Raw genomic sequence first — 11,961 nt, 5'->3', positions numbered from 1 at the left:
AAAAAAAAAAAAAAAATGCTAGATCTAGCATAAAATATGCTAAATTGGCAATCCTAGATCATCTATGGGTTTATACAAAGCAAAATAAATTAGAGAATCTTTTGTTTGTGTTAGCTTTTAATGATAATAAATGAGGGACATTTTTTTCAATGACGAACAAATTTATGCCAGCTCATTCAAGCGGAAAATTTTTTTTTTCAAGTAAATTTGCTAGAAAAATTTCTAATTTTTTCAGTAAATGCTTTCAATATTGTTTAATAATCAACTTATAGTAATATATACGAAATAAGTTTCTAATACAGACTTAATGACCTCCTCAATAATTGTATAACAAATATGGCCGTCACAATCAGAGATGACTTAGTAGCCTGTACAAGCATTTCACTAACTGTTTAAGGGTAATTGTGTAGTCACAAGCATACACAGACACTATCACTACCACTCCTTGACCCAGCAGAACATTCATGATGTGACAAGTGGAGGGAGGGAGGGAGGGAAGACCGTACCAGTACTAGGCCTGTATTTTATTTATCATCACCAAAAAGACAAAGCTGACCTTGGTAGGATTTGAACCTAGAGCAAAGAGAGATGGAACAAATATAATAACATATTCTATCAAATGCTCTAATGACAGCCGAATGATTAACTTAACTGCATAATTATAATCAATTCTTGCAATAATTTTTACAAAATATTTAAATTAGGTTGCAGCTCACAATTAGTTCCCAATTTTTTTAAACAGTTTTATTAGCTTTATTTGGATGTTTTCAGTGTAAATTACTAAAAACCCTTGAAGGATTTAAGTTTCAGGATTTAAGTTTCATAAAGAGTGTTGTTATATAAAAGATACATAGGTTTCAAACTTATAAGACAGGAATGTATTCATAATAGTATTCAATAGCACATTCTTGTGTTCCACTTGACATTACAATATGTAATTACACTAAAAGGAAATTGACAATGACAACGTATTTAAAAATATCTAAAATTTGAAGAACCAGTAATATGTGTAATTAGAAATGTTGTGGGGTTGATATACAAAACTACCAATTTCAAATACACAGTTACTCTTGTTTTGGCTCAAGTTTCAACTAGAACTACAAAACTTTCTAACTTAGCATAATAGGTCAGGACATTGGACATAAACTTTTGTTAAGAATTAGTTATGCAAGATTTCATTCCAATCATGTACATCATCAGACTACATTTTTTCAGGCTGGCACTGAAGTGGCTTCGCTGATTGACAGGTGATGGTCTCGATTAGAGAATGCTTGAGCTAAGATAACGCGCCCTCCATTGGTCAGTTAAAGTTTAGACAGTGTCACGTGACAACTTGCTGGGGCTGCCTGCTGGAGCCTAGCAGTAGGTATTTAAAGGGAAATTTGACAAGACAGTCAGTCGGCCACTGACACTTGTTGACGCTGCATCGAAGAGGCCAGGGAATAGAAGAAAGAAGACATGCACCCAACACCAGAGCCGAAGACACCTCCGAAAGAGGGGGGCACCACGTCAAAACGGTAGAGGAGTAGGGGCCGAAACTGGATGTGGTTCCTCCTGATGATGTCTTGAGCTAACTGGATCCTATAAAGGAGCTGTTGTGATAGCAGACCACGAACCATGGTTGAAATTCCTCCTATTAATGATACTAGTTTGGTAATTTAGAAGTATTAAACACAAGCTAAAAACAATAATCACATTATTTTATAGCACATGCTTAATCTTATGTTGATGTAGCCCCATTGCCAAGGAACAGGTCAGTCATGCAACCTTCATTTTAAGCCACATGAAATTTACTTTACCAGCACCCTTTATTTTATCCTTTTCATTTGTTTCAGTCATTGGTCTGCAGCCATGCTGGGGCACTGCCTTGAAGGGTTTAGTCAAACAAACTGATCCTAGTACTTTTTTTTTTTAAGCCTGGTACTTATTCTATCTGTTTCTTTTGGCAAACTGTTAAGTCATAAGGATGTAAACAAACCAACACTAGTCGTCAAGTAGTGATGGAGAACACACACACACACAAACTACACAGATAGAACAGGCTTCTTTCAGTTTCCATGTACCAAATCACTCACAAGCATTTGCTCAGCCCAGGGCTATAGAAGACACTTGCCCAAGGTGCCATGGAATAATCAAATTAAGTGACCACATAATTAGCAATGAAATCATTATCTCCAAGCAAAAAATAAGAATATGAAAGAAAGCTCTAAGGTACTAAAAGAAAAAAATTAATTTTAATTGCAGGACAAAATAAAGCAACCACACATGCTTCTAATTAAGTAAGAACTGAGTACTTGTATGAGCAATCATCCCTAAGCTGCTACAGAATGTATTGAACAATGACCTTGACCCAGTGTACTTCGCATTGGATAATTCCCTTTAATGTCATCAATGGCATAATGCATATTCCAAAAAGCATTTGAAGAGCAATTCAGAAATAATTTCATTTTACCCCTTTTGTTACCGTATTTATTTTGGGATGCTCTGTGTTTCTTTCAGTTATCTTAAATATAACAAAGAATTTAGTATAATAACTTAGTTATCATTAGGCTAGTGTTAGGAACATAAATTGTGACTAAGGTTTGGTGGAAGATTTCAATTCAAAACTTATGAAAACAAGACATTTGTACTACAGAGCCAGAGTCGGTTTCAGCCAGGTTGGTAACGAAAGGGTTAATTGCTGCCTAAAAAAATTTTGTTCCACTTCCGTCAAATTTTCTCCCATTTTTGTCTCCAAGACTTACATTTTTACCATCATTTGGAAACCTCTTTTTAGACTGATCAAAACTGAGCGTGACTGACTTACACTGGGAATTATTCCCAACCCATTCAAAGATGTATCACATGAGATGGAAGCTGTCATGGACAGATCTGCCAGAATTGCTGTAGTCCGCTATAGTGCACCCATCCTGAGATGGACACAAGCGGAGACTAACCAACTTGATTGCACTACCTGGAAGACAATGACAATGCATGGTTCCCTCCACCCTAAGGCAAATGTACACAGGCTCTACATGAAGAGAGATAAGGGCGGATGTGGGCTGATTAGTGAATCAACAGTGAAAGAAACATGGTAGAATATTTGGTAAACAGCAAAGAAGACCTACTACAGTATGCTGCTAGTGCAGAAGGAGTTAACAAAAATGGACTTGAGAGTAATCATGAATTCCGAACAAGAACAGCCAATGAGAGAGAAGAAACTCTACTCCATATGGAATTACATGGTCAATTCCACCATGAAACCAACAAATTAAAAGACCAGGAAGTATCATGGAGGTGGCTCAACAAGGGTAACCCCCAAAAAATACTGAAAGCCTAATCATCGCTGCCTAGGACCAGGCATTGAATACCAATTCAGTGAAAAAGAATATATACCACACAAGTGCATCGGACCTCTGCAGAACGTGTGGCAAGAAGGTTGAAAGCGTGACTCATATTGTTAGTGCTTGTGAAAGTCTTGCGCAAAAAGAGTACAAGCATAGACATGACAAAGTAGTTCAAAACCGCCACTGGCTACTATGCTGTAAGTATGGATATGAGACTGGAAAAGGTAAAGGACAAAAAGGGGAGGGCAAAAATCCTTTGGGTCTTTGATTTCCAGACAGACAAAGTGTTAGAGCACTGAAGGCCGGATATAGTAACCTTTAGGAGGGACAAACAAGAGTGCCTAATCAATGTAGCAGTGCCAGGAGATCATGAAAGAAAGAGAAAAGTTGATAAATATGGAGACCTGAGAATTGAGATCCCTAAGATGTGGCAGCTATGAGAGTCGAACATAAAGGTTATCCCTATTGTCATCGGAACATTGGGTTCAATACCACTCAATCTGAAGAATCAACTGAAAACCTTAGAGATACCCTACAATCTAGATGTATTGCAAAAGTCGGCATTACTTGGAACTGCACACATATTGATCAAAGTAGTGTCTGTCTGAGGTCTTTGTTGTGACTTGACAAACAGTACAAACGCCCGGTAGACACAATATCTTCAATCAACAACCTCATGATATTGCATACTGTGCGACATCTATAATAATAATAATAATAATAAATTCTTTGATTTCTCACTAGATCAACAGATGAGGGGACATCAATTAGACAAGTTACGAAAAGTTTGGGGGAGAGGTTTACATAGATACTGAATGAGAAATGAAAATGAAAGTATATATTGTGTACTAGACATACTTTCATATAATAAAACTGTCTTGAGAATAAAACCATTATCTAAGGACAATCAAAAGAATTGAAAATCATCAATTACTCTATCATAGACATTACATGTGCCCTCTCCTGGCATCTTGATTTGTTTCATCATCATTTAATACCCGCTTTCCATGCTGGCATGGGTTGGATGGTTTGACCAGAGCTGACCAGCTGGAGAGCTGACCAGCTGGAGAGCTGTTCCGGTTCTAATTGTCTATTTTGGCATGGCTTCTATGGTCGGATATCCTTCCTAATGCCAACCACTTCAAAGAATGTACTGGGTGCTTCTTATGTGGAATTAGTACAGGCACTTTTTTGTGACACAGGCAATTCTATGTGGAACAGCATGAGTGCTTTTTATGTGACACCAGCATCAGCAAGCCCTAAGGGGAAGGGCCTCTCAGCTGAAAGAAGGACATAAACAACATTCCTGTATGTATGGATGGCCATGGTTTTACTTAGCTTCACATGTCTTCTCAAGCACAGCAAACTGCCAGGAGTTTCTGTCCCTTGTCATTTCCTTTGTGAGGTCCAGTGTCTGAAAATCCTTTCTCGCTACTTTGTTCAACATCTTCTTGAGTCTACTCCTTCCAAATGTTCCCTCCACAATTAGAGATTTACAAATGAATAATCAGGGTAAACCCATTCAGCCTTATTAGTCTCTCTCTCTCACACTTTTTGTAAAACATACTGGAAGGTAACATCTCTCTCTCTCTCCCTTCACCTCCCTCTTCCAGAGGTGATATTTCAAGAATTTGGCATGAACTTGACCAGAGAGAAAGATTCTCATCCTTAAACCTTAAACCAACTTAACTCTACAACTACCTTTACCATAGACATAGACATGTCTATGTGGTTAAGAAGTTAACTTGGCAACTACATATTTTGATGTTCAGTCCCATGGCATGGTACTTAAGGTGTCTTTGACTACAGTCCCAGGCAGACCCTATGTCTTGAGAGAGAATTCAATAGACAAAAACCAGTCATGTATATGTGTGTGTGTGTTTGTCTCTTACTGCTTATCAACCACTGTTGGTTTGTTTACATCCCTGTAACTTAATGGCTTAGCAACAAGGGACAGAAAGAATAAGTGCCAGACTTAAAATAAGTACTGGGACTGACTTGATCAACCCTTCAAGACAATGCCTCACCATAGCTGCAGTTCAATGAATGAAGTAAAAAAATTATAGATTAGCTAGTAGTCAGAGGAAAACTATTAGCCCTTCCCAGCTAAAGAAAGAAGCTGGGTCAATTTTCAAAATTGATTCAGCCATTAGGTAGATCCACCCTATGTGGAGCAGCAGTTACTCAACATGTCATTAAGAATCTTTGGCACTAACACAATGTAGAGTTGGATATGGACCAGATTTGTTTGTGCTAACTTACAGTAAAAGACAGTGAAGGTCAGCTGCAACTCTGCATTTTGATTGTTTACTATATATATCTATAACTACTAAATGGTATTAGCAACAACTGACAATTAGCAATTACGTAGTTACTGTGTGGTATTTGAAAATTCTGACAATGACAGCATTAGCAACTACTGACATTTAAAAACTACTAAATGATATTAGCAACTACTGACTGTTTATTTACAATGTTCTTCATTATAGCATCGATTCAGTTGTTGATAACAACATCTATTCTGTTGAGTGTGATGAAAGAGGTTGATTACTTGATTTCAAGTACCCTACACTTGGGTTCAAATATGGTTAGCAGATTGTATCCCTAAAACATAAATATTGAGAAAGAAAAAGAATGAAAGAGATGGAAGAATAAAAGAAACATGAAAATCATCATCATCTTCATTTTACATTTGTTTTCCATGCTGGTATGGGTTGGACAGCTGGACAGGAGTTGGCAAGGTCACAGACTTCACCAGGTTCCATAATCTGTTTAGACTTGGTTTCTACAACTGGATGCCCTTCTTAATGTTAACCACTTTACAATGTGTACTGGGTACTTTTTACATACCATCACCAGTGCATTTTACATGGCATCATCACCAATGCTTTTTACATAGTACCATCACTAGTGCTTTTTACATGGCACAATCACAATGCTTTGTACGTGGTACCATCACCAGTGCTTGGTATGTGGCACCATCACTAGTGCTTTTTTACATGGCACCATCACCAGTGCATTTTATGTGACACCAGCACCAGGAGAAAGAATGTTAAGAAAAAGACAGAAAAAAAAAGAAGAAAGAAGCTAAACACCAAAACATTAAAAAAAATTGGGAAAATAAAAAATAAAACACAAAAATTCCGATCTAACCTTGTTGCAGAATGTTCTGATATGGCTCTAGCATAAACAGTGGTACTGGCTTCCTCTGGTTGCTTTTTCTGCTTAACTAAACCATGTATAGACTGTAAACAAGAACAAGATAAATATTACACATTCATATTTTCAATAGCAGTGGTGGATTTGATCTCAGTGTTCTGAGATCAAATTTTACCGGAATTACAAATTACTTTTTAACTTTTGTCTTTATGAGAGAATAGTCAGTAATACAGATATTTAATATTGGCAGAAGGACACAAATATTATACAGATAGTGAGTTACAGTCAATTATATTTACTCCAGTATATGGCTGGTATTTATTTTATCAAGTCTAAGAAGATGATTGACTAAGTCAACTGTAATGAAATATAATGACTAAATACTGCCGTCCATTATCCTGATAAGAAGCTCATTCAGTTCTATATTTAAGAGATGAGGAATTATGTACATTATTTACATTTGACAGATATTTGTCCTCATCTTGTTTAACACAACGTTTCGGCTGATATACCCTCCAGCCTTCATCAGGTGTCTTGGGGAAATTTTGAACCTGGGTTCTCATTCCTAAGGTATTTTTCGATATTATTATTATTCAGGTCACTGCCTGGAATCGAACTCAGAATCTTGGGGTTAGTAGCCCGTGCTCTTAACCAAAGGTTATACAAAGGCAAAACATGCCGCTCCCTCAAAATAAGGGTAGAAGAACATTGCTAAGCTGTGACGCGAGGAGATATTGATAAATTGGGTATAGCTGATCATGTGTGGAAAAATGGAGACCACCTCACCCTGTAGGATGAAGTTAAAATAATAGACAGAGAACACCACTGGAAAATATAAAACCTAAAAGAAGCAACACATATGCTAGGACACAACAACCTCCTAAGCAGACTGAGTGCAGATATGAATAGCATATGGGAACTGGTATTAAGGAAGGATAGAAAAATATTAGATTTATAAGCCCTAAAATTCACTCCATAATTGCCTACGGGCATATGGCATAGTGGTTAAGAGCACGGGCTACCAACCCCAAGATTCCAAGTTCAATTCCAGGCAGTGACCTGAATAATAATAACATCGAAATATACCTTAGGAATGAGAACCTAGGTTTGAAATTTCCCCAAGACACCTGATGAAGGCTGGAGGGTATATCAGCTGAAAAGTTGTGTTAACAACAAACAAGATGACAAATATCTGTCAAATGTAAATAATGTAAGAAGCTCATTCTTTTGTTTTTACATGTTTTTTCATACTAGCATGAGTTAGATGAATGCATATTACTGAGACATTCTTTTATAGTTGCATGCCCTTCCTGTCCTTAAATGTTACCTATTTTTTAACTCAAGAAATTTCCATTCCACTTGTCTTTGAAAGCACAAAACAATCAGATGACTTGTTGACAGGGAAATGTCAACAAACTTCACTCTTCACAGTTCAGCACATTTTTTCATGTAAAATGCAGAATATAAACATTCACACACACACACACACAGACTTTATCCAGTTTCTACTATAGCTTAAGGCTATAGTAGAAAACATCCTTGCCAAGATACTATACAATGGGACTGAATCCAAAACCATATGGCTGTAAAATGAACTTCCCCTTTAGCATTCAGGTTATTCTGTCAGATGCAATGCTTATTTGTGAAGGCACATGGCTTAGTGGTTAACAGTAATCTGCTCACATTTGTAAGGTCATGGGTTCAATTCCCAGAAGCATGATATGTCCTTGAGCAGATTTTATTCCACATTGCTCCAATTCAATCAGCTGGCAAAAATGAGTAGGGCTGGTCATGTCACATTCTGTGTCACGCTGTATCTCCCTGAGAACTATATTTAAGGGTGTGTGTGCCTGTGAGAGTGCTCAGCCAGTGGTGTTCTGTCTGTCCTTGTGCTGTCCCCTCTGTGTCATGTCCTAGGTGCCAAATAAAAAGAATTACAGTCAGCGAGGTATGCTGTTTGGGCCAGTCACGCAGAAGATGAAATACGTCATCATAATGCGGGACACATCAATGGCAACGAGCATTCAGAGCTCATACAGTGGAAAAATGTTAAAAATCCAGAGGTGGGATTTGAACTTCACACAGTGAAAAATATATGAAAAGAATTCTGAAGAAAAAAAATGTCTGACAAAACTGGAACTCTAACACAGACTTGAACTTCACACAATGAATATATAAAAAAAGATTCTGAAGAAAAAAATGTCTGATAAAATTGGAACTCTAACACAGAACTGAACTACATGCAGTGAAAAATTATATAAGTTCGTATGAAGGATTTAAGTCAGGTTGCTATATGTTAATAGCACTGGTACTACCTGCAGCATTTTGAAAGAAAATAAATGGTTCTGTGTGGAGCAAAAAATAATAATAAGTCCATTCAAAGGATTTAAGTCAGGTAACTATATGTTAATAGTGTTACCGGTAAATAATGCAGACTGGTACTACCTGTGGCATTTTGAAAAAAAACAAAATATAATTCTGTGTGGAAATAGAAAAAAACCTAAATAAGAAGAGAAAAATAATTGTGGTTGGAAGAAAAAGAAATGAAAATTAAAAAAAACATAATGTGTTGAAAGAAGAGAAAAACATCTCAAAGAGTGGAGATGTTGTGGCAGACACCCCCAGGTGAGAAGTGGGCTGGTCTACAACTAATAAATAGTGGGCAGACTCAGTAAGTAGTGTCAGTCAGTGAGGTATGCTGTTCGAGCCAGTCATACAGATGACAAAATATGTTGTCATAATGGGGGACATATCACACAGCAAAAAAAAAAAAAAAAAAAAAAAAAAAAAAAAAAAAAAGTCTAAGAACCCTCCTAAACCCTGAGAGGGCTGAAATCTCTTCTTGAGAATATTCCTGGAGAACCTGGTAACTATTGAACTGAAGCAAGAAGACTTCAGTGTGCAAATGAAGAATTTGAGTTGAAAAAAAAAACAATGAAATACTGTTTTCTCTTTTTTTTTTAAATATATTATCTATTTGGTTATTTTACTCTTCAACCAGTTAATGCTTCCTTTCAGACCTATGACCAAAGACATTTCAGCTGTCACTGCCATGTTTCTTTCCTGAAGCATACATTGCCAAGACCACATTCTCCAATATGTTCTTTTTTTATCCAACATGATGAATATCATTTAAGAGAGATTTAGCTGCTATTTTTTTTTTTTAGCTGAACATTTATATTATCTCATGTGTCCTTTTTATGATGGCAAACCACAATGAGAATGCAGCTAGAAGCAGCAGGACTACATTATCTAACGTGTCCTTATTAAGATTGCAGGGTGGGATTTGAGGGACATAATGGCTGTTATTTCTAGTAGGTCTATTGATTACTAGTGGTAATCAACTTCTGCACATGCACAGTCAGTAGTAGTGACAAAAATATATTTTTTAATCTCCATATGGCTATGTTGTAAGAAGTTTGCTTCCCAACCATATGGTTCCAGGTTCAGTCCCACTACGTGGCACCTTGAGCAAGTGTCTTTAAATATAGCCTCGGGCTGACCAAAGCCTTGTGAGTGGATTTGGTAGATGGAAACTGAAAGAAGCCCATTATATATATATATATATATATATATATATATATTTGTTTAGGTGTCTGTGTTTGTCTCCCCAGCATCGCTTGACAACTGATGTTGGTGTGTTTATGGTCCCCATAACTTAGCAGTTCAGCAAAAGAGACTGATAGAATAAGTACTAGGCTTACAAAGAATAAATCCTGGGGTTGATTTCTTCAACTAAAACCCTTTAAGGCAGTGCTCCAGCATGGCCGCATTCAAAACGACTGAAACTTGAAAAAGAATAAATGAATATTTTCATATATCCTCTAATTTTTTTACTAGTTCCAGTCACTGGAGCACCACCATGCTGGAGCACCACCATGCTGGAGCACCACCATGCTGGAGCACCACCATGAAAGGTTTTAGTTGGTCACCTCAAATCCAGGACTTATATTTTTTAACCCTTTACCATTCAGTTTACTCTGTCAAATGTGATACTTATTGACTCACATTGTTTTGAATTAATTGTGCATTACTTTGTAGCTTCAAGATTCCAGTGGTGAGCTTGTATATTTTTAAAATGACATTGTACTATATGTGTGGAGGCGCAATGGCCCAGTGGTTAGGGCAGCGGACTCGCGGTTGTAGGATCGCGGTTTCGATTCCCAGACCAGGTGTTGTGAGTGGTTATTGAGCGAAAAACACCTAAAGCTCCACGAGGCTCCGGTAGGGGGTGGTGGTGATCCCTGCTGTACTCTTTCACCACAACTTTCTCTCACTCTATCTTCCTGTTTCTGTTGTACCTGTATTTCAAAAGGGGCCAGCCTTGTCACACTCTGTGTCACGCTGTATCTCTTCCGAGAATTACGTTAAGGGTACACGTGTCTGTGGAGTGCTCAGCCACTTGCACGTTAATTTCACGAGCAAGCTGTTCCGTTGATCGGATCAACTGGAACCCTCGTCATCGTAACCGATGGAGTGCCAACAACATTGTACTGTATGTGTGAGAGGTTGGATCTGGTCAGTTTTAACATAAAACAGGTAAAATATCTGGGCCAAATATGGCCAGATTAAATGCTAAAAGGGGTAAATGTTAGTACTTATTCTATTAAACAAACTAACATACTGGTTCTCAAGCAGTGAGTCACAAATACACACTTTTACACCTTATACATGACTGTGTGATTTAGAAGCTCGCATTGCAATCATATGGTTTCAGGTACAGTCTCATGGTATAGTATCATTGCAGCTTCTACAAAGCTGCAATCTTTCAGTGGACAAAGGATGGTGTAACTGAAAACTGCATGGCTTGTAAAACTGTTAATACACCGGTATATAAAGCATAAAGCAGCGATGGATTTTAATAGTATTTTAAGCTGTGATGGTGGCTTGTAACAATAAATTGTGCACCTGTTCATGTTTTAGATGTTCATGAAAATTATCAAAGCTGGTTTATTTTGCACTAACTACATAATTCAAAATGTGAAGATGCATGGCCTAGTGGTTAGAGGCTGTTGCACTCAAGATTGCTTGATTGGGGTTCAATTCCCTGACTGGGTGACGGGTTGTGTACTTGAGCAAAACACTTCATTTCACATTGCTCCAGTCCTTCTTTGATCAAGTGGGGAATGTTGGCCTGCTCGCCTAGCCAGCAGGTTGGCATCCTTTGAAGGCTAAAACAATGCAAAAACGCACTGTGATCAACGATGTGTAACAACATCTGATAGATGCTTGGTAACAAGAGATTTATTCAAAATAAATTGTAACACTGAAATATCAAGTTATTGTTGATAAGTGAACAGCATAGCTGTAATGATGGCTGTTTTTGGCCATGCGACTTGTCTGTATATCAGTCTGTGGAGAACTGGAAGTTCACAAAGAAAAAGTATGAAAGGATGAATGAAAGTGCTGAAGAAAAGCAAAAGCAAACAATGATTCTTTTATCATTTAATGTCCATTTTCCATGCTAGCATGGGTT

At 37.4% G+C, this 11,961-nt stretch overlaps 1 protein-coding gene across 5 annotated transcripts in view; it reads right to left on the bottom strand.

Annotated features, from left to right (window-relative positions):
• The window catches only part of LOC106880342 (stAR-related lipid transfer protein 3), a 68,701-nt gene that overhangs the window by 32,010 nt on the left and 24,730 nt on the right, over nt 1–11,961 (bottom strand). For 3 of the 5 annotated variants that reach the window (XM_014930224.2, XM_052966535.1, XM_014930225.2), the window contains exon 2: nt 6,480–6,571. In XM_014930224.2, the coding sequence (XP_014785710.1) occupies nt 6,480–6,571 (92 nt within the window). Of the gene's footprint in view, nt 1–5,787; nt 5,931–6,479; nt 6,572–11,961 lie in introns of all 5 variants that reach the window. The other 2 variants (XM_052966534.1, XM_052966533.1) reach the window with 1 other exon arrangement.

Source organism: Octopus bimaculoides, chromosome 3, assembly GCF_001194135.2.
Source record: "Octopus bimaculoides isolate UCB-OBI-ISO-001 chromosome 3, ASM119413v2, whole genome shotgun sequence".
Taxonomy (NCBI): domain Eukaryota; kingdom Metazoa; phylum Mollusca; class Cephalopoda; order Octopoda; family Octopodidae; genus Octopus; species Octopus bimaculoides.
The sequence above is the reverse complement of the archived record's forward strand: the minus strand, read 5'-3'. Positions and strand labels throughout refer to the sequence as shown.